The sequence below is a fragment of the Jaculus jaculus genome, chromosome 16, assembly GCF_020740685.1.
Source record: "Jaculus jaculus isolate mJacJac1 chromosome 16, mJacJac1.mat.Y.cur, whole genome shotgun sequence".
Lineage (NCBI taxonomy): Eukaryota > Metazoa > Chordata > Mammalia > Rodentia > Dipodidae > Jaculus > Jaculus jaculus.
Genome location: NC_059117.1, coordinates 14,780,062 through 14,802,263, shown reverse-complemented (window position 1 = coordinate 14,802,263; position 22,202 = coordinate 14,780,062). Strand labels below are relative to the sequence as shown.

General features: G+C 54.8%; 2 protein-coding genes across 6 annotated transcripts; one reads left to right on the top strand and one right to left on the bottom strand.

Moving 5' to 3' along the window:
- The first annotated feature begins 766 nt into the window (after positions 1 to 766).
- Aebp1 (AE binding protein 1) lies at positions 767 to 10,458 on the top strand. Of its 2 annotated transcripts, none has more exons than XM_004652901.2 (21): positions 767 to 1,276; positions 2,887 to 3,228; positions 3,588 to 3,656; positions 3,775 to 3,846; positions 3,942 to 4,055; positions 4,134 to 4,202; positions 4,877 to 4,954; positions 5,178 to 5,258; positions 5,344 to 5,394; positions 6,028 to 6,137; positions 6,210 to 6,349; positions 6,850 to 6,934; positions 7,017 to 7,161; positions 7,265 to 7,350; positions 7,603 to 7,726; positions 7,952 to 8,148; positions 8,238 to 8,417; positions 8,605 to 8,956; positions 9,033 to 9,172; positions 9,261 to 9,360; positions 9,680 to 10,458. In XM_004652901.2, exons 1-21 carry the CDS (start codon positions 1,036 to 1,038, stop codon positions 10,267 to 10,269), a joined length of 3,366 nt encoding a protein of 1,121 aa, XP_004652958.1. In that variant the 5' UTR covers positions 767 to 1,035; the 3' UTR covers positions 10,270 to 10,458. The 2 variants fall into 2 exon arrangements, with proteins under 2 accessions (XP_004652958.1, XP_012803042.1); XM_012947588.2 differs by having other exon boundaries at positions 5,341 to 5,394.
- A 97-nt stretch (positions 10,459 to 10,555) lies between these two features.
- On the bottom strand, positions 10,556 to 19,123 carry Pold2 (DNA polymerase delta 2, accessory subunit). 4 transcript variants are annotated; one of them, XM_045136142.1, is made up of 11 exons: positions 19,081 to 19,123; positions 17,594 to 17,869; positions 13,440 to 13,561; positions 13,134 to 13,257; positions 12,713 to 12,827; positions 12,420 to 12,618; positions 12,114 to 12,194; positions 11,823 to 11,980; positions 11,484 to 11,611; positions 11,002 to 11,103; positions 10,556 to 10,753 (listed from the first exon to the last, which is right to left on the bottom strand). In XM_045136142.1, exons 2-11 carry the CDS (start codon positions 17,811 to 17,813, stop codon positions 10,602 to 10,604), a joined length of 1,401 nt encoding a protein of 466 aa, XP_044992077.1. In that variant the 5' UTR covers positions 17,814 to 17,869; positions 19,081 to 19,123; the 3' UTR covers positions 10,556 to 10,601. The 4 variants fall into 4 exon arrangements, with proteins under 4 accessions (XP_044992077.1, XP_004652754.1, XP_044992078.1 ...); XM_004652697.3 differs by lacking the exon at positions 19,081 to 19,123 and adding an exon at positions 18,859 to 18,988; XM_045136143.1 differs by lacking the exon at positions 19,081 to 19,123 and adding an exon at positions 18,626 to 18,760.
- Between the last annotated feature and the right edge of the window lie 3,079 nt (positions 19,124 to 22,202).

Below are 22,202 nucleotides of genomic sequence, written 5' to 3'. Positions count from 1 at the left end.
GCTAATCCATCTCTCCAGTCCCCTCTGGAACTTTTTCTGGGGAGTTCTGACTCTCCTTATTTGCACTCTCTGGGCCTGTGCAATAGCTAAGGCTATTTTAAATTTTTTGTTTGTTTTGGTTTTTAATCGGTTTTGTGTGGTAAGGGACAGGAAGGAAATGGCTATTTGTTCATGTTGGGACCTGGGGGTGACGGCCCACCCCAAAGTGGGACTGCAGTGAGGCCAGTTTTGGACAGGCTCCCTCCAGAAAGTGAAATCCCACAATGCTGTCTTTCCCTCCCTTGCTCAAGGCTTGCTTCCACACATTACTGGACATGCAGGCTGACGACTGTTAAAACAAAGGTGAGTCTGGGGTGCAGCAGGTGACAGTTTGAAGACCATGCCAGTCTGGGCTCCAGAAAGGGCAAGGAGTGGGTGGCCAGACCTTAAGTCCCTTTTATGCCCCCCACCCCCTTCCTAGAGCTCCGCAGCTCAGTTTGCCGAGTGCACAACGGGCAGGGCGTAGGCCCCTCAGACCCGTGTCCCCGTACGGTCCACGGTCCTCGCCCTCCTCCCGGTCCTTGTCCCCGACCTTCCATCCACTTGCTGTCCCCGCTTTGCCAAGGGCCGAGGGCACAGAGTCCACGCCGTTCCGCCCCCTCCCCCGCGGCCCCACCGTCCAAGCCCAGCTCCTCCTCCTCCTCCTCCCCGGGTGGGGAGCGGGCTCCGGAAACCCGACGCCCCCGTCCGGTCCCGGCCGCCGCAGGCACTCCGGAGGACGGTCGGCACGCGATCCCGCCACGCGGGTCCGGAGCGCCCCGGTGTCCCTGCGCCCCGCCGGCCCCGGTGGTCGTCCGCCCGCCGCTCTCCCGCCAGAACCTCTTCCGGATTCCCTCGCTCAGCTCCCCCACGATCCCGTCCGTCTCCCACCCGCTCCCCGTGTCTCTTCCCCACGCCCTGCCCTGCCCACCCTTCGCGCCCCTTCCCGGAGCCCCTCTCCGGTCCGCGGGCGCAGCGCCGCCCCCGCCGCGCACATCCTCCCGCAGCCCCCGGGCCATGGCGGCGCTGCGCACCGCGCCCCGGCTCTGCAGCCTCCTCCTGCTGCTGCTGCTGAGCCTGTGCCCCGAGGGGAGCCCACAGACGGTGCTGACAGACGACGAGATCGAGGAGTTCCTCGAAGGCTTCCTGGAGGAGCTGGAACCCCGGTCCCGGGAGGTGGAGGTGGCGCCGTCCCCTGAGCCCACCCAGCGCGCCCGCAAATCCCAGGCCGGGGGCAAGCCCGGGGTGGCAGCAGAAGGTGAGAACCTGGGAATTTGACGCCTTAGGTGGGCATGGAGAGGTTCCCTTCCGAGGGCCTGACTGCTCTCCAGGCCGCCCCCAAATGAGGAATGGCTGTCCAAAGTAACCACCCTGCGGGGCACCATGCTGTGCCAGGGCCATGCTGGCCAGAAGCCTGAAGATAGGGAGGCAAGTCCAACATGGGGGGGGGGGCATGCGGCTTTTGGTGGTGGTGGGTGAAGATCCAGTCGTACTAGTTGCTCATCCCCAGAGGGTCTTGGTTTGGCTCTCAGAAGATTGTGCAGTCACCACTCTGCTTTCAAACTGGTCTGCACTCTGTAGCAAGCAAGCCCTGGAGCCTGGCGGGGGTCGGGGAACTGGAGAGCGGTCCCCTTCCTGGCACAGGAGCATACAGGCATGGGAGAAGTCTGCAGGAGATCTCTGTCCTGCACACTTCCAGGTGGTAGTGGGCCATGGGTAGCTTTAGAATTTGGAGAGGTGATGTCTCACCAAGGCCCTATTACGAAATTGTTTGTCAATAAATCTTAGCTGTTTTTCATGGCCCGCTGGAGAGTGGCAAAGGATCTTGTGATCTCTCTCCCAGGAGACTTTAAGGCACCATTCATCATTCCTGAGGTCAGCAGTTCCCTCCCTCCAGCCCACTGCCCTAGCTCTCCTCCACTCCTCACCTCCCTTGTAATCCTGCCTCCACCGATCTAGGCTCGCTGATGTTGCAGAAGCAGCCCTGGGTGTTTTTGTAACTTTTGTGTTTCAGCCAACTATGTTTGTGTCCCCTATCCACCATTAGATTCTCCGTGGCATTTGCAACTCCTGCTTAGGGTGTTGGGAGGGTGGCTCCTTCTCCCAGACTCACTGAGACGAGCCCGCGGCTACAAGTTTTAGGTTCTGCCTTTCAATCCACCCCAGACTCCTTACATATTTTTGGACTTCAAGATCTCTGTCCTTCTCTTTATTTTCTATCCATCTTCTCTTCTCATACTGGGGAATCAAACTGAGCTTCAGGGCTGAAGAGATGGCTTAGAGGTTAAGGTGTTTGCCTGTGAAGCTAAAGGATCCAGGTTCAATTCCCCAGTACCCACATAAAGCCAGATGCACAAGGGGCACATGTGTCTGGCATTAGTTTGCAGTGGCAGTGCCCATTCTCTCTGTCTCTTTTCTAGCTCTCTCTCTGCTTGCAAATAAATAAATAAAATTAGAACAAAAAACTGAGCTTCATCCTCACACAGAACTAGGTGTCGCTTGTTTCTAGAAGGAGGTTCTAGGAAGGCCCAGACTCATGCTCTTTAATGTGCGTGACGGCCTGCAGAGGTAGCCCTTGCAGTGCACGTGGGACGAAGTGGACTGGGAGGCTCCCTTGGCGGTTTTGGCAGGTGGAGGATGTCTCATGCTCAGCCTCCAGGGTGGTAGGTGATGCTGTTGCTAGCCCTGGACGTGTAGATGGGGTCTGGATTCAAATCCTGCCCTGCCACTTGGGCAAGTGTTTGACTTCATTTTCCTGGTCTGAGGACTGTCATCAGAACTCCCTACACCCAGGTGGTGGGCATTCTTAGGGGCTGCGAAAGACAGAGTATTCTCTGATCATTTGACGTGCATCTCCATCTTGGACAGTACCTCCAGAAAAAGCCAAAAACAAAGGGAAGAAAGGGAAGAAGGAGAAAGGCCTCAAGGGGACTAAACAGCCCCTAGAGGGGCCCACCAGGCCACCCAAGAAGGGAAAAGAGAAGCCACCAAAGGCCACCAAGAAGCCCAAGGAAAAGCCACCTAAGGCCACCAAGAAGCCCAAGGAGAAGCCACCAAAGGCCACTAAGAAGCCCAAGGAGAAGCCTCTCAAAGCTACCAAGAAACCCCTGGCAGGAAAAAGACTCACAACTCTGCCCCCGCTAGAAAACCTGGAGTGGCAAGTGCTACTGCCATCTAACCCTGGCCCGGAGGAGCTGCCCCAGGAGGGAGGTTTGTGCCACGATCCTTTGGGGCTCTTAATTCTGGGGACATGGAAGAGTGAGGGCAGGACCTTGGGTAGGGTGGGCTCTGGATCTTGTACTTTGTCATGATCTTGACAGTTTGACCAGTAAGTTCTCTCAGTGCTGCAGCCTCATGGGCAGGGAGTGAGCTTGGCAGCTTATGGGGTGGGGGTCCTCCATGCCTTGCCCCTTCCTTCCTTTTGCCAGCAGCAGCTTTATGGCAGGGCTCTCCAGAAGGGGGTGTACCTCTCTGGCCCCAGGGGACGCCAGAAGGTGTTCATGCCATCTTGGAACAAACTGAGGCCTTAGGAGGGTTTCCACAAGGTCTGTGGGGCTTCTGTGTTGCAGAGGGAGCCTTCTCAAATAACTGGCAAGGTCAAGGAGAAACCCAGACGAGAGCCCAGGAGCACCGACCTGGTGAGTGGCTGTCATCTTGGCCTCAGTGTAACTAGCCGCCCTGTCCTGCTGGACTGGGGTGTTCCCTAGAGCGCGCCTGGGTGGGGTTGTCAGGCGGCCACTGGTATCTTCTCCCCAGAGCCAGAGGAGGAGACCGAGATGCCCACGCTGGACTACAATGACCAGATAGAGCGGGAGGATTACGAGGACTGTGAGTGGCCGCTGTTCCTCGTGGGCCTCAGACTCCGGCTTGGGCCCCGTGACTCCTTCCCGAGCTTGGCGGCTTACAGCCCTCCTTCCCCTCAGTTGAGTACATCCGGCGCCAGAAGCAGCCCAGGCCACCACCTAGCAGGAAGCGGCTCTGGCCAGAGCGCCCCGAAGAGAAGGCCGAGGAGAAGGAGGACCGCAAGGAGGAGATCGGTAGGACGGGAGGCAGGAGGGCAGGTCTCGGGGTCAGGGGAAGTCCGCCGGCCCACTCCCATCTCCTCACCTCCACAGAGCCGCCTCTGAAGCCCCTGCTGCCTCCCGACTATGGGGATGGCTACGTGATCCCCAACTATGACGGCAGTGAGTGTCCAGGACCCTGGAGCCCAAGAACGGAAGATCTGGGGCCCCGAGTGTGGGTGGGGCACTGGGCCTTCCCTGCCCACTTTCCAAGCTCTTGCCCTCACCAGGGGTGTCCCTGGGTCTTGCTTTTAGCCCCCTCACCCCACGTGAGCCTGGCCTTCCCCATCCTGGCAGCACATTGCCACTGGTCTCACCAGAGGGCGTTGCCTTTCTGTGGTTCCTGCTCTACCTCAGGTCCTGGTGGAGCTCTCAGATCCTCTCCCTTCTGGGCAGCAGGCGTGCACAGGCCTTTGCCATCTTCCTGCCCCTAGGTGTCCACTGGTGCCTCCAACCCTGGCCTCAGGCTTAGATCTCAAGGCCTGCCCCCTTCTGGCATCAGGTGCCAGATCCCAGCCAGATATGCCACCTGCCTTGGCACTATTCTCTATCATCAGTGTCTTCCTTTCCTCAGGCCAGACCTCGTAAGGTGGGCGAGTTTGCTAGTGACCTTGGCAGAGTCTTGCCTCTCCCACCTGGCTCCCCACCCCAAGGGTCTCTCTCTCTCCTCTCCTTGGCCGATCCCCCAGCTCCCTGCCTCCCTCCTGCTCAGGCATGCCACATGGGCTCCTGTGAAGTCTGGAGCCAAGGCCCGTCGCAGGATAAGGGTCACCCTAACCAGGCTTTTTCTCCTATAGTGGACTATTACTTCCCCCATCCTCCGCCCCCCAAGCCAGATGTTGGACTGGAAGTGGATGAAGAAAAGGAAGAGCTGAGTGAGTGTGACCGCTCTACCAGACCTGTCACCTCCTATGTTCCCCAGCTCAGCCGCATCCCCAGTGTGTCCCCCAACTCAGCCTGACCACCAACATGCCCCCAGCTCATCCTGACCCCCACATCCCGCTAGATCCAACTAATCAGCTACTTGTCAGCCTGACCCCCCCACCTCTTAAAGTACAGGGCTATGCTAACTGGCCTCTCCTACGTTGTACCCTCCAGAGAAACCCAAAAAGGAAGGAAGTAGCCTCAAGGAGGAGACGGAAGACAAGTGGGCTGTGGAGAGGGGCAAGGACAACAAAGGTGTGTGGCTGGTTCCCATGGGACAGCACCTGGCCTCTTGCCGCCTCAGGCCCCTGGCTTTAGTCCCTCCCTTTGTTTGCAGCAGGGCCCCATCCCGGCGAGGATGTGGAGGAGTGGGCTCCAGTGGAGAAAGTCAGTGAGTGGGGCTGGGATGGGTGTGTATGTGGTGGGGGGAGGTGGTGGTTAAGCAGGCACAGTGACCCACCCAAGATCACACATGAGACCATGACATTCCTGATGAGTTCTGGCCCCCTGGAAGTCCTTGCTCTTGGATTCTTGCGGCACAGAAGGGAGTGGTCTGTGAGCCGAGGGCAGCCTTGCTCGGCTGCGCCTGTTCTCTGGCCTGCTTCAAGGGGCAGAGTTTCTTGCCCTCTAGCAGCTGGGGTAGGGGTGGTAGTGGGGATTGACCCAGGGCTTTGGGTGGGGAGCATCTCTGGCTGCCTTCCCGGGAATCCTTCTGGGGCCTCATCTGGGCAAAGTCCCTCTGCCCCCCCCCCACCTCCGTGGTAGGATTTATGGTGAGACTTATGCACCATCTCATCATCCCCAGACAGCGCATTCAAGACCCAGGCAGGGGAGGTAGGCTGGCAGAACAGCTCCTGACCTGGGTCTGAGTCCTCTTGAGATGGGTGGAGTCTGCGGAGCCACAGGCTGCACAGCAGCCTCTGACTGGCGCCCCCACATGAGGGGCATGGTCTGTGAGCCTGTTGACTCTGGATTGATGGAGGGTTGAGCCCGAGAGCCACTAGCTCAGTGTGTGCATCCTTAGAGTGCCCACCCATTGGGATGGAGTCCCATCGTATTGAGGACAACCAGATCCGTGCCTCTTCCATGCTGCGCCATGGCCTTGGACCACAGCGGGGCCGGCTCAACATGCAGGTGGGTGAGGAGACAGTCCGAACCCCAGTAGACACAGGCGCTCCTGCCCCTGCTCAGCCTCCTGTCTGACAGGCCGGTGCCAATGAGGACGACTACTACGATGGGGCGTGGTGCGCCGAGGACGAGTCGCAGACCCAGTGGATTGAGGTGGATACCAGAAGGACAACCCGATTCACAGGCATCATCACCCAGGGCCGCGACTCTACTGTCCAGTATGTAGATGGGTTCCTAGGCCGTGGGCAGGACTTCAGTACAGCTCTGAGACATTGCGTACATTCTAGTCAGCCCTCAACCGCAACAGGAAGATCCATGCGGGGGGAGGGCTGGAGAGATGGCTAAGTGGTTAAGGCGTTTGCCTGCGAAGCCTAAGGACCCAGGTTCGATTTCCCAGGACCCGCATAGATCAGATGCACCAGGGACACAGGTGTGTGTCTGGGGTTCGTTTGCAGTGGCTACAGGTCCTGGTGTGCCATTCTCTCTCTGCTTGCAAATAAATAAGTTAAAAATTAAAAAAGAATCCACGAGGGGCCGACCCTGTACAGCCAGCCATGGCTAGTCAGACCCCATGTTCAGATGGGCATGCAAGCTCTATAACCACCACCCACGGCCAGGCACGGGACCTGACTCATTCATGATGGTCAAGCTATGCTGGCCCAGGAAATGTGGGACCTCAGACAGGAGCAGCCTTGCGCTGACCACATCTGCTCCACAGTGACGACTTTGTGACCACCTTCTTCGTGGGCTTCAGCAACGACAGCCAGACGTGGGTGATGTACACCAACGGCTATGAGGAAATGGTGGGTGCTACTCTCTTGCCTGGGCCACACTGAGCTTTTTTTGGGGGGGTGGCGTGCTGCACTGAGGCCTGCCTCTCCCCAGACCTTCCACGGGAACGTGGACAAGGACACGCCTGTACTGAGTGAGCTTCCTGAGCCCGTAGTGGCTCGCTTCATCCGCATCTTCCCACTCACTTGGAATGGTAGCCTGTGCATGCGCCTGGAGGTGCTGGGCTGCCCTGTCACCCGTGAGTACAGAGGGACAGGCCGGGCTTTGGGATGGCTGTGTATGACATGGACGTGGGGTCAGTGGGCAGCTGGCTCAGGCCCTGCACGTCTGTTTCTCGGCAGCTGTCCACAGCTACTATGCACAGAACGAGGTGGTAGCCACTGACGACCTGGACTTCCGGCATCACAGCTACAAGGACATGCGTCAGGTGAGAAGCCTGAGTCCCATGCTGGGATGGACTTTGGGTGTGTGTTGGGATGGGGGGGGTGGTCAGGGAAGCTGATGCTTAATGCTATCCTTACAGTTCTTGGGCTCTCCTGGAGGCCATCCTTTGCCTTAGGGGAGGGAGCTGGTACCTGGGAGTACCTGAGAGGGGCTGGAGACTCCTGCCCTGTCCCATAGAATGGACCAGGATAGTGGGAGAGACCTGGTCTATGATGTCGTGTCTTGTCTCTGCCAGCTGATGAAGGCGGTGAACGAGGAATGCCCCACCATCACCCGCACATACAGCCTGGGCAAGAGCTCACGAGGGCTAAAGATCTATGCCATGGAGATCTCAGACAACCCTGGGGAGCATGAGCTGGGTGAGGGCATCATCCTATCCATGCCTCTCCCACCCCCAGCTGGGCATGCAGAGCTTACCACTTTCTACCTGCTTCTGGAATCTTCTGGCGATTGAGGCTTGCCTTACCAAGTACCAGTAACCTCAGCCTCCCCTGAGCCCTTCAGGGACAAGGTGGGATGAGGAACCTTCTCAGATGCCTGGGCCTCGCCAGGCTGAATGTTTGCTGTGGCTTCTGCCCTCGCAGGGGAGCCCGAGTTCCGTTACACAGCGGGGATCCACGGCAATGAAGTCCTGGGCCGGGAGCTGCTGCTGCTGCTCATGCAGTACCTTTGCCGCGAGTACCGGGACGGGAACCCTCGAGTGCGCAGCCTGGTGCAGGACACGCGCATCCACTTGGTGCCCTCGCTGAATCCTGACGGCTATGAGGTGGCGGCACAAATGGTGGGTTGCGGGATGGAGCTGGCCAGGGGTGGGTGGAGACGGGGGGGTGTGGATGGACTCCCCTGTAGTCACTTGCTGACTCTCCACAGGGTTCAGAGTTCGGGAATTGGGCGTTGGGGCTGTGGACTGAGGAGGGCTTTGACATCTTTGAGGACTTTCCGGATCTCAACTCTGTGCTCTGGGCAGCTGAGGAGAGGAAATGGGTCCCCTACCGGGTTCCCAACAATAACTTGCCCATCCCTGACCGGTACCTGTCCCCAGAGGCCACGGTGAGGAGCAAGTCCTGTCGTTCTGGGCTGGCTGGGAGGGAGCTGGCAGGCAACGAAGTTGCGGGCACTGAGACCCTTGGGGGCAGAGGGAAGAGTCAGAGGGGCAGGGACGGGGTGAGGGCAGTATGGCACTGGTGTGGGGCTCCCGATGGAGAGGGACACAACCTCCCACACTGGCCACCCTTAGGTGTCCACAGAGGTCCGGGCCATCATTGCCTGGATGGAAAAGAACCCGTTTGTGCTGGGAGCAAACCTGAATGGTGGCGAGCGGCTCGTGTCCTACCCTTACGACATGGCGCGGACACCTAGCCAGGAGCAGCTGCTGGCTGCAGCCATGGCTGCTGCCCGCGGAGAGGACGACGAGGAGACGTCCGAGGCCCAGGAGACCCCAGACCACGCGATTTTCCGCTGGCTGGCCATTTCTTACGCCTCGACCCACCTCACCATGACTGAGCCCTACCAGGGAGGGTGCCAGGCCCAGGACTACACCAGTGGCATGGGCATCGTCAATGGCGCCAAGTGGAATCCCCGGTCGGGGAGTGAGTAAGCTTGGGAGGGGCCGAGGGGCACGTGTGGCCAAGGGGAAGTGGTGACTGTGGGTCTCTGTCTGCCTAGCAATCAATGACTTCAGTTACCTGCATACCAACTGCCTGGAGCTCTCCATCTACCTGGGCTGCGACAAGTTCCCCCACGAGAGCGAGCTGCCTCGCGAGTGGGAGAACAACAAGGAAGCGCTGCTCACCTTCATGGAGCAGGTAGGGCCGCCCGCTGCCGAGGGTGACGCTGGAGGGCCCTGGATACAGCACGTTCACGTGGCCCACACGGCTTCCCTCCCTCCTGCAGGTACACCGTGGCATCAAGGGTGTGGTGACAGATGAGCAAGGCGTCCCCATTGCCAATGCCACCATTTCTGTGAATGGCATTAACCATGGTGTGAAGACAGGTATTTTGCATGCATATGTGTATATATATGTATATGTACATATATATATATTTTTTTTGAGATGTTACTACATAGCCCAGGCTGGCTTACATTTCTCTTGCCTCAGTTTCCTAAGTACTGAGATTACAGGCACATGCCATCACACATGGCTCCTGCGTGCACATCTTGACTCGCCTTAGCAGCAACAGAGGCTCTGAGCATGGCCTTGGCAAAGTGGGAGATGTTAGGCCTGGGGCAGAGGGAAGGGCGGGCCTGGAGGATGAGAGAAGGTGGGCGCTGGAGCAGTCCTGGGACAGCCAGTCTTGTCTTCTTTGTGCAGCAAGTAGAGGTGATTACTGGCGCATCTTGAACCCAGGTGAGTACCGGGTGACAGCCCAAGCAGAGGGCTACACCTCAAGCGCCAAGACCTGCAATGTGGACTATGACATTGGGGCCACCCAGTGCAACTTCATCCTGGCTCGCTCCAACTGGAAACGCATTCGTGAGATCTTGGCTATGAATGGGAACCGGCCCATCCCCCGCGTCGACCCCTCACGCCCCATGACCCCCCAGCAGCGGCGCATGCAGCGGCGGCGCCTGCAGTACCGGCTCCGCCTTCGAGAACAGCTGAGGCGGCAGCGCCTCAACACCACGAGCCCTGCCACGAGCCCTCCTACCCCTACCCCTACTACCACCTCGGCCCCCTTGCCAGGTGTTACCTGGGGGCCTGAGGGCCTTCTGCCCACGTCCACTGTGGGCTGGGAAGGGTCAGAAACTGAGACCTACACAGAGGTGGTGACAGAGCTTGGGACTGAGTTTGAGCTGGAGGAAGAGGAAGACGAGGGGGAGGAGGAAGAGGAGATGGCCACCAGCCCCACATTTCCATTCACAACAGTGGAGACCTACACAGTAAACTTTGGGGATTTCTGAGATCAGGGCCCCGAAGCCCCGTCCCAGCTCAAGTTGCAGCAGCACTTTGCAAGCCTGCACTGGCAGAGGCCTGGTGGGCAGCAGGAGGCCGCCGCAACTCCAGAACCAGATACTTCAGTTCCAGCGCCCAGCTCTGGGCGGGAGCGGGCAAGAAAGCCAAGGTCACACCAATAAACAAGCTCATGGCAATGATGGCTGCTGTTCTGACCAGCTCAGGGAGGGGAGGCTGACGGGCTGCATGGGCTCCCTGTGAGTCCCATCGCACATGAGTCCAGGCACTCAAGGCTCAGAATTGTAAACATTCACGCTTTATTTATTTATAAGGCTCACATTCAGGGGTCCCACCCCAGGGTGTCGTCCTCTGCTCCAAAGCCTGCAAAACTGACGGGCTGGCAGGCCAGGCTGCGTAGGTTTACCAGGCAAGCGGTCTGTGTGACGCTGAAGTCAGGAACGGCCACCAATAGCACTGTCTGGTCTTCTGGACCTACAAAGCAGTCACAGGGTTTAGGTTCTGGGTGAGGCCTGCCTCATAAGGAGGTCCCAGAAATAGGAGCCATAGTGGGATGGTGACAAAAGCAGCACATGGCTCAAAGCATCTCGGATTCCATCCCGCAAGGCCGCCCACGATAACACAATGGCCACTGGACACATCACAGGCCATCTATCCCAAGGGCCAACTGCTCCTGACAGTTCAGGCTGTGGGCTCCCAAAGGATAAAACGACAAAACTTACCCCGGATGATCTTGGAGCCAAAGCTGGGAGTGTTACCGCAGAAGTAGACGTGAGGGCACTCCGGAAAGATGAATGGATCCGTTTTGTAGAAGGGGTAACAGCCTGCAGAAGGGCCTATTTCTGAGCGGTGCAGCACAGGGCCGAGTCCCACACTGGGGCCACGTGCACAGCACTATGGAAGCAGCCTCCTCCCACTGGATAGCAACAGCATGACAAAACTGCCCTGTGGTTGTGATCACATGGCTCAGGGGTGAGGGCATGTTTCTCTTGGGTGGTTGCTGGTAACTGTCATGCTCAGCACAAACTTCTAGCACATTCCTAGGAATTCCAGCCATGAGCAGGCACTGAACATAGAAAGAATTAACATCCTAGAGTGGTGTCCCAAACAACCTTCTGTTTAAATAGGTACAGGCAAAGACAAGACTATACTAGGAACCCACCCTGGTCGCTGTGTCACGCACTGTGACTGAACAGTTAGTTACCTAGGGTGTCAGGAGCAGTGGGGCTGATGTGACGGACCCGCAGGGTCCACTCTAGGATCTCCAAATAGTCGTCCATGCTGCTGTATCGGAAGATGTCGCTCACGTTTTGTCCTGACGTTCCTAAGAATCTACAAAGCAGAGCTCTGCTACTCCTGGCCTTGGGGTGGGGGTGGGCAGATGGACATCACTGTCTACCCACAAAAGCCCAGATCCCACCTGGGCACCCTCAGGTCAGCACCATGCTAGCTTGTCAGGGGAGACAGATGACAGGAGGACCTTTTAAAGCCCTGCTCCTCCCAGACATGAGTCTCTCCCCACATCTCGTTCCATGCTGGCTACCTGACTCCATCAATGGTGGCTTGGTATGGGTTGGTGACCAGCTGCAGTGTTGAGTAGGCCGTGGCCAGCGGGAACATGCAGGGGTGCAGGGGTTGCTGGGGGAGCGTATAGTTGGTCGGATCGAATTCACCTGGCATCACGTCCACGGGCACCGAGGCCTAAAGGGAACAGGGCAGGGAGAGCTCACTAGCCCCAAAGAAGCCCTACCTCTTGCTGTGACCACCCTATTTCCCCTTCCCCACCCAGAGGCAGATGAGTTCCCATTACCCTACCAGCCCCTGAGCCACTCACGCTCAGCTGCAGGAGGATCTCATCCAACATTTTGACCGCCTCCACACTGGCTGCCTGGGTTTTCTTAGTGAGGTACTTGGCCTGGGAGAAGAAGCCCAGGATGCAGTCAGGCCCTCAGCAGGGGACACTCAGGAACACACAGAACCCATCCAGATCTTTGGCTCTGGGAAGGCCAGCAGCAGGTAGACCAGAGTGGTAGCACAGGCCTTGCGCTCTGGCCTGACCCCCACACGCTCAGGGAGTGAACACAGTCCTGGATCGACAGACCCATCCCAGCAACAGGCTGCTAGCGGGCTGGCTCTGTACCTTGCTGATGGAATCTCTGCTCTGGGTGCTGCGGCTGAGGAGGTTGCCTGCAAGGACGACCCGGGACACCTGGGCAGCGCTGCTTTGCTCCCCTTCATCCCCGAGCTGCCCTGTCACCACGTCCACCAGCAGCTGGGTGCCCAGCAGGCTCTCACCACCACCTCCACCCAGGCCCAGCCCAGACACCAGCAGCACAAACCTGCAGAGAAAATGGGGTGGTTCTTGTAGGGTGCTGAGGAAGCAGGGAGCCCCTCCCTGCACAAGCGCTAGGGTCCCCAAGTGGGGCTCCTCACCTGTCTGTGTCAAGGGCAGGTGCAGGCTTCTGTGGAGCCAGGTCAGCAAAGCAGTGGTCCTCCACCTGAAACTTGCCGTCATCTCCCACACAGCCTAAAACTGCCAGGACTATTCCTGAGGAGAGGCAAGGTAGACCAGAGGGCAGAAAGGTTTTCTTGTCTCCTGAATGAACATCCCCTTGACCACTCCCGTGAGTGAATTCTCATAGGACTACGGGACCAATGCCTACATCCTGAGGTCACTGCCTCTGAGGCAGGGAGACCAATCAATTTCCCTCATCTGTGGACAGCATCCCAGCGTGTGAACACATACTTACTTCCGCAGACTCTGGTGTGCCAGCCCTTCACCCACAAGCCATCCTGAGAGCTCCTCATGGGCTTCCCCACTCCATTGCCCCAACCACATCCTGTGGGCTCCCACCTGTCACCAACTTTGACACATCGATGGTGCCTTTCAGTTTGATACGCTGCAATTCATCTTCCAAGACCAGCTCATCATCAGGGTGGATGTACTTACTCCGAGGAGGCTGAGGGATCAGGTTATGCTGGAAGACAGAGATGGGAAGTAGTCTTGGGGCCAAGGTCACCACAGCCTTTCAGGAGATGGTGCTCTAGCTCCCCTTTGTCTAGACCCACTCCCTTATCTTCCCATGGTCAAATGTGAGGCCCAGCCCTAAGCCCCTGTGATTGTGAGGGTGCATAGCAGAATCTGCCACGTCGGGCTCACCTCCTCACTGATCTCACGCAGGATGGAAGGCTGGAGCGGCATGGACTTGAACAATGTGCCCACCACACAGCACTGTTCTCCAGGTTGCAGCTCACATAGCTTCTTCACTCTGACTCCACTGCCTGTGTGTGAGGTCACAACTCAGGACGGCCAGCCCACCACAAGGACACCTAAGGAGGGCCCTGCCCAGCCCTTCACAGCAGAGCACTCACTGGGTCTCACAAGAGGGCTTCTGCCCTGGTGTTTGCCAGGAGGGAGCATGTCAAGTTCAGGATCCATCCCTGGACCTCAGCACGCATGTGAAGCAGGGTAGACCACAGGAGATAAGAGACTTTGGGTAGGGCTGGACCCTGGATGCTGAGTGCTCTAAGATACAAGGAGGGCCGAACATGCAGAAGACAGGCCATGGACGAGAGAGGTGCAGCCACAAGCCCAGAAACACCTGGAGCTGCTGGAAGCCAGAGGGAGCCAGGATCCTACCCTAGAGCCTCCAGGAGCTAGCAGTGCTGGCACTTTGGACTTCTGGCCTCCAGAACCATAGGAATAAATATCTGTTGTCCTAATTCACCTGTTTATAGCACTTCCTGATAGCAGCCACCACACACTTACTTCTCCAGCAGAGTCATTAGAAACTCAACAGCTCTGCCCTGACTACGTATTGTCCATTAGGGCTTTGCATTCTCCTGTACCAGGTCCTGCCCAGACACACACCCTAAATCCAGACGTCAGGGCTGGGCGTGGTGGTGCATACCTTTAATCCCAGCCCTCTGGGAAGCTGAGGTAGGAGGATCATTGTTGTTGAATTTGAGGCCACTCTGAGACTACATAATGAATTCCAGGTTAGACTGGGCTATAGCAAGATCCTACTTTGAAAAACAAACAAACAAACAAAAAATTCAGACTTTATATTCCTCCATCTCAATCCAGTCCATTTCCTGTGGAGTCCAGCAGTGGGCAGCCCAGTTCATACAGAACCTCTAGAATCCTTGGGCCAAATCAGAACACACAGGAAAATTCTATATGACCAGCAGGAAAGGTGTGGTGCATCAGGGTGGGCAGGAGGAAGGGATGCAAGTTCTGGAAGGCCCAGGGAGTCCTCAGAACAGACCCAAGCTAGGAACCAACCGCTGAGGAGGCAGGATGATGTGGGAGCCAGGCCAGCCCCTTGCCACCACAGCCAGAGTCACTCATGCTGTGGAAGCCAAGAACATTCCTCAGAGCTCCGCCCCGGGGAGCAGAGAATCCAACACAAGAAACAAGGGCAGCAGCAACACACAGAAACACTAGACAGCCGCCAGAAACAACATTCTGAGCCACCTGCGGCTCTGCTATAGTTTGGTGTGGTCTGCTCCCCAAAGGTTCATTTGTGTTTTGGAGAGGCTTGGTCTCTAGTGACAGAGAGGCACTGGGACCTTTAAGAGGTGGGGCTTGGTGGAAAGTACTTTTGTCCCTGATGAGCTGTTCTCAGGATTTAGGTAGCTTTCATGGGCTCTCTGGATTGTTCTGAGTGTTCCCTGGCTTCCTGTTTGCTGAGGTCATCTCTCTCTCTCTCTCTCTCTCTCTCTCTCTCTCTCTCTCACATGATCCTGCCATCCACCATGTGGTTTTCATTGAGGTCCTTCAGCAGAGCTGAAGCCAGCACCACAGCCTTGACTCTGAAGGACTGTACACTCCTGCAGTACCAGCCTCGGGCCATGCACTGCAGCAACACAAAACGGAGTCGGCATGCTTTGACCACAACGGGGTCGTACACCCAAGCACTGCGCCCAGAACTCAGCCAATACTAAGAACCAACCAACAGCTGATACTACGTTTCCATGGAGGCACCAAAGAGGTCCAGTGTCATGTCCAAGGTCACACACTGTGATCCAAGTGTGTGCCCTTGAACAATGGGTTGAGACCAAGAACAGGGCACCCTTTTCTTAGGCAAGCACTGGCACCAACATGGAAACTGGCCACAAAGGTAGACCCTTGCCCTCACTGAGCCCTTTCCAGGAACAGATAATACATATAGCTGGGAGGCTGAGGTAAGAGGAGTGCTGTGAGTTTGAGGCCAGCTTGGACTACACAGTAAATTCCAGGTCAACTTGGGCTACAGCAAGACCCTGTCTCAAAAAATACCAACCTCCCCCACCATAGGTGGATGGTGCCTGAAGAACATCCAAGATGGTCCTCTGGCCTCTGCACACATATGCAAAAGAAAACACAGAAGCCATGTGTGGTGGTGCACACCTTTAATCCCAGCACTCTGGGAGGCAGTGGTAGGAGGATTGCTGTGAGTTCGAGGCCATCCTGAGACTACATAGTGAAAATTGCAGGACAGCCTGAGCTTTCAAACAAAAAAAAGAAAAAAAAAAAGAAAGAAAACACAGAGAAGCTCCTGACAGGTCCAGGTGGCCACAGGCAGCTTCCCAAAGGTAACACTGCTTTAATGGAGACACACTGAGAAGATGAGGAAGGTGTGCTGGTCAAAAGAAGCAGCCCATGGCAGGAAGGGCTCATCCATGCAGGTGGCAGGTGAGTGGACAGAGGTCAATGCTGTCAGGCAGACTACTCTTGGTGAGGAAGCCCAGATCACAGAGAAGCCTCATAGGGTATTACGGGTAATACTAAGAACTGTGACTGGCCGACTCCCAATCCTCCCACCTCCATGGCGAGCTGTCTCATTCCTGACCATGCTGGGTGAGCAGTCAACCGGCCGCTGTCCAACCCCAAGGAGCTCTGCCAGCAGCTGTGGTGATCGGTGCAGTTGTAAAGCCCTAAAAAGCGGTGCTGACATGACCTGAGTGACATGGGCCCAAGGAGGGTGTCCTTAAGGGCTTAAAAGTCAGGAAAAGGTTTCTGGGAGCTGAGGGGAAGAAGCCTTTTGTTAAATGGTGGTGAGGAGATAAACTGTACTCCTGCCTGAGAGAAAAAGAGAAAACAGGGCCAGGTATGGAGGTGCACAACGTTAATCCCAGCACTCAGGAAGCAGAGGTAGGAGGATCATTGTGAGTTCAAGGCCATCCTGAGACTACATAGTGAATTTCAGGTCAGCCTGGGCTAAAGTGAGACCCTACCTCCAAAAGTAAAACAAAAAATCCCAGAAAACAGCCTCCATAAATTTGCTGGTTTAGCTAGGCAACTAGAGTGGATCAGGTGGTACAGGGTACAGTGGGCCTGTGGGCAAAAGCTTTAGGCGCTCAGTGGTTCCGATGTACAGCCAGGGCTGAGAAATGCTGGTGACAATAAACAGGCAGGGTTCTGCCTACAAACTGTGGGATTTCAAAACAAAGAGGAGACAGCTTTGAAACCTGCCTAGAAAACCACTCATGTGACTCTTAAGAATGAGCTTAAATAGGGCTGGAGAGATGGTTTAGTGGCTAAGCGCTTGCCAGTGAAGCCTAAGAATCCTGGTTCGAGGCTCAATTCCCCAGGACCCACATTAGCTAGATGTACAAGGGGGAGCATGTGTCTGGAGTTCATTTGCAGTGGCTGGAAGCCCTGGTGCGTCTATTCTCTCTCTCTGCCTCTTTCTCTCTGCCTGTCACTCTCAAATAAATAAAAATAAACAAAAAAAATTTTTTTTTTAAAAGAATGAGCTTAAATAGCATTAGCCAAAAGTGAAAGGGGGCAGATGGGGTATCCTGCTTCACCATCCAGCACAATCTAAAGAAATGGGGAGAAGCAAAAAGGGCTGCGTTGCCCATGTTTCTTAACTGCCCATGTTACTTTACCAGGGAGGAGGAAGACAGAGGGAAGGAGGGAGGGAAGCAGCAAGCACACAGGAAAGATTCAGGGCCACCAAATATAGGAGTTTAGGAGAAGCACATTTGTGATTAGGAGCCACATGAGGCTGCATGTGTGTCTCCAGCAAGCTTGGCCTTTGGTATCGGGATGGCCACATGAGGGGATCTCTAGTTACAACATAGCCACAGGAAAGACATTCCTCCCCCTGAAGAAGTAAGTCACTACCACTGCTATAACTTTGCCCTTAGCTTGGATCAGCTTCTGAACTAAACCTAACTTTATATCCACAGGTTACTTAATTAATTATCACAAAGAAACTGTGGGACTCAAGGTTAATTGTCCATGGTAAGTGGGAATTCTGCTGGTCAGAGAACAGTTCTGGTTCTAGGTTTTGGGCTGGTGGAGGCAGCACATCTCAAACTCACCCCAATGCTGCTGAACACGGCTCACCAGGAAGGGTCTCATCTGGATGAGGCGGGTGGCATAGATGTGGGCATACTGCCGGCTAAAGCTGCGCTCTCCTAGTCGAAAAGGCTGTGAGGAGTTGGTATAAGCTGCCACAGGCACCCGGGCGAAGGTGGCATTGTTGGTTGATGGAGGAGACAGCAGTGTGTGGGCCCTCTGGGCTGCTTGCTCGGTAAACATGGTGGCACTCCTGGAATGCTTTGTCTAGACCACTGTGCCCAGGCCACAAAAGATCACTGTAATGACACAAAGGCATTAATACCATCCCTGACCAAATTCAAGGCAGAAGCTCTCCTGGCATCTCAACCAAATTGCTCACACTATACCCAAAAGGCACTAGCAAACAAAGCAGAAAAAGACATGGTGTCCCATTGGAACTACTGTGTCTGCATACAGATGTCATCCTGTAACCTTAATCAGCAGTATCTCTACTACCTGGAGTGCTCTCTAAACTCCAAGCTAGGGCATCCATCATTTGCTCCATAATTTCTACCCAGACAGCTACCAGAATCTCAAATGTAGCACACTCCAACATGGAATTCTTCATCTGCCTCCACCCAGCTCCCTGGTAACTGCCTCACCTCTGGGAATAAATAGAGCCAAACACTAAGAAAGCAGTCTGCCCTAATATAAGTAATCAAAATAACATAATTGATCCAAAGATTCCTGTTTCACTAAATAAAACCACGTTCTTACCCTGGCCTATGAATTCTGCCCCATTGTGAAAGCTCCTCCTCCCCTCTTCACCCATCTCTTCTAACTCCTCTATCATATGCCTCCAAGATACACTGGCTCTTTCCCTTCAAGTATTTAATCACATTTCCTCTTCTCCGCACACCTGTCTTTACAACTGCAACCCACCCCTGGTACATCTATTTTTTCAACTGCTGTTTATGCCTTCTTTAACGGAGCATTTCAGTTTGTCTGCCTCCTCCAACTCCCCTTCTACTCCAGGAGGGCAGAGGATCTTGTTTTCTTCCCAGAGGCCCTACCTCACTGTCGCATAAGGAGTCCAACTGAGATGTACTTGAAGGATGCACAACATTTTTCCTTGACTAGTACAAAGACTATCTCAATGTATTCTGTACGGTTGAAAGTACAGCACTTTGAATATATTAGTTGAGAGCACAGTTTTCGCTTTTTATTTTTTTGGCACAGTTCAAAAACCTCGTAGCTGGTTCACGCTGTGGTTTAGGACGCAGGCTCTACGAGAATATGAACTCACTTTTAGGCCAAACATGCACCACGGCGGCAAGAGGCCCAACCGGTGCCCCCAACCGCCCGAGAAACGGGGCAGGCGTGGGCCCCGCCCGCGACCAGCCCCCCCAGGCTCGGGTGCAGGCAGCGGCAGTGCGGAGCGTCCTCCGAGACTCAAGCCCACGGCCCCGGACCCCCCAAGCGGGACCCGCAACCCCACGCACACACGACCGGGAAGCACCACACTTACGCGCCGCACGCCGCATCCCGCCAAGCTCCGCGCGCTCGCCCCGCCCCCGCTTCACCCAGCCAATCCCCGCCCCGCCCCGGCTTTGCTCACGCCGCATCCCGCCAATCATCTCCGCCCGCCCCGCCCCTGGCTGCCTGGGCGACGCTGGGCGGGACGCTGGCTGCCTGTGCGCATGCGTGCGTGCCATTTGCTCCGGAGGTTCTCAGACGCGGCGGGCGTGGTGGGGTGAGGTCTGGCCCGGCGCGTGCGTTCCCGCTGTCCCTGAGGGGCAGCCCGCTACGGAAGGCCACGGTGAGGCTCCCGCACAGGTTGCAGTGGGACGCCTCCCGGAGAAGGACCTCTCTGTCGGGTTAGGAAGTCTAAGCGCAGGTTGGAGTGATGGCTTCGAGGTTAAGGCACTTGCCTGGGAAACTTAAGGACGCGGGTTCAATCCCCTTGTACCCACGTAAGCCAGCTGGACACGGTGGCTCATGCATCTGAAGTTCGTTTGTGGTTTTAGAGGCCCTGGCGTGCCCATTCTATCTTCCGCTCTCGCTCTCAAATAAATAAACAATAAAAGAAATTCTACCCATCTGAATGGTGCTATCTACGAGGAAACCAGAGACTGCAGAGGAGGATGCTGAGTCAAAGACCACCTTACCACACTTTTTTTTTTATTTTTTATAAAGCACTTTTTAAAAAATTTTTTTATTTATTTATTTATTTGAGAGCGACAGCCACAGAGAGAAAGACAGATGGAGAGAGAGAGAATGGGCGCGCCAGGGCTTCCAGCCTCTGCGAACGAACTCCAGACGCGTACGCCCCCTTGTGCATCTGGCTAATGTGGGTCCTGGGGAACCGAGCCTCGAACCGGGATCCTTAGGCTTCACAGGCAAGCGCTTAACCGCCAAGCCATCTCTCTAGCCCTCTGATCAGTTCTTGACACACTAATTCATCCACTTCTCAAGCTCTGCAAGCTACTGTTTCTTGCATATTACAGAAGAAACTTGAAGCAAACTCCACACACAGGCAGCTTGTCGGTTGACCTTGTCCTGTGCTAAGCCCTAACTGGTAACATTGTACATGACTGATTAATTTTATTTTATTTTTTCTTTGGGTTTTTTGAGGTAGGGTCTCACTCTAGCTCAGGCTAACCTAGAATTCACTATGTAGTCTCAGGGTGGCCTCGAACTTTAGGTGATCCGCATCACTGCTTCCCGAGTGCTGGGATTAAAGACATGCACCCGGCAATTTTTATTTATTTATTTGAAAGAGAGAAGTAGGCAGGTAGAGCAAGAATGGGCGTGCCAGGGCTTCCAGCCACTGCAAATGAACTTAAGATGGGTGTGCCTCCTTGTGCAGCTGGCTTACATAGGTCCTGGGGAATTGAACCTGTGTCTTTTGGCTGTGCAGTAAGTGCCTTAACCGCTAAGCCATCTCTTCAGCACCCTTCCCCCCCACCTTTTTTTGGTGTTTCCAGGTAGTGTCTTGTTCTAGTCCAGGCTCACCTGGAATTCATTGTGTAGTCTCAGGGGTGACCAATTTACAGGGCTCCTCCTACCTCTGCCTCTCTAGTGCTGGGATTAATGGTGTGTGCCACCATGCCCAGCTTTTGTTTTGTGTTTTTTAAAAAAATTTTTTTCAAGATTTTATCTTAAGAAAGAGAGAAAAAGAGGCAGAGAGAGAGAGAGAGAGAGAGAGAGAGAATGGGCATGCCAGGGCCTCTAACAACTGTAAATGAACTCCAGACACATACTCCACCTTGTGTATCTGGCTTTACATGGGTGCTGGGAAATAGAACCTGGGTCCTTTGGGTTTGCCAGCAAGTGCCTTAACCGTTAAGCCATCTCTCCAGCCCATTAAAGAATGCTTTTTTTCTGTTTTTGTTTTTTCGAGGTAGGGTCTCACTCTAGCTCAGGGTGACCTGAAATTGATTAGGTAGTCTCAGGCTGGCCTTGATCCCACTCTCTCTGCCTCCCAAGTGTTGGGATTAAAGGGAGGTGCCACCTTTCCCTGCCCTGTTTGGTTTTCTTAACCATGACAAGTGTTGAATTTGTCAAGTACTTTTTTCTTTCCTGCATAAATAGAGATGACCATGTGGGATTCCTCCCTTCTCTGAAAGTGGACTATCTGGCTTACATGGGTACTGGAGAATTGAACCTGGGTACTTATGTTTCACAGGCAAGTATCTTAACCACTAAGCCATCTCTCAAACCCTTATTTATGTAGTTTTGACTTGCTCTCTAGAAGCTTTCATTTCAACCTGCAGGCTTTCCTTTAGCATTTCTTGCAAGAAATCCTTGTGGTAATGAACTCCATCAAATTTTGTTTATATGAGAATGTCTTTGTTTCTACTTTATTTATTTAACTCATCCATCATTCGAGACAGGGTCTCATGCAGTCCAACCTGGCCACCAACTCGCTAATCCTGATCCTCTTGCACCAGGGGCTGGAGAGATGGCTTAGTGGTTAAACGTTTGCCTGTGAAGCCTAAGGACCCCAGTTTGAGGCTTGATTCCCCAGGACCCACATAAGCCAGATACATGAGGGGGCACATGCATCTGGAGTTCATTTGCAGTGGCTGGAGGCCCTGGCACACCCATTCTCTCTCTCTCTGCCTCTTTTTCTCTCTGTCTGTCTGTTGCTCTTGAATAAATAAATAAATAAAAGAAAAATGTTGCACTGGAGCTAGTCATGGTGGTGCATGCCTTTAATCCCAGCACTCAGGAGGCAGAGGTAGGAGATCATTGTGAGTTTGAGTCCACCCTAAGACTACATAGTGAATTCCAGGTCAGCCTGGGTTAGAGTCAGATACAGTAATACACACATTTAGTACTACCTAATTGAGTAGGCTGAGACAGAAGGATTGCTTGAACCCGAGAATTTGGGGCTATCCTAGGCAACATTGTGAGACCCTGCAAGGTGTGGGGAGAAAGTGAGAAGTGTATTTTGGATCATGGTTTCAGAAGTGAGTCCATGTTTAGTTGGCTTCACTGCTTTTAGGCCAGTAACAAGGCAACACACCCCAGCAGGAACACATAAGAGAGCAAAACAGCTCACACACATATGGCTAGAAAGAGAAAAAGAGAAAGAGATGAAGAGATCAAGGGCATAAATCCACTATTCCACCTTTAAAGAGTTCC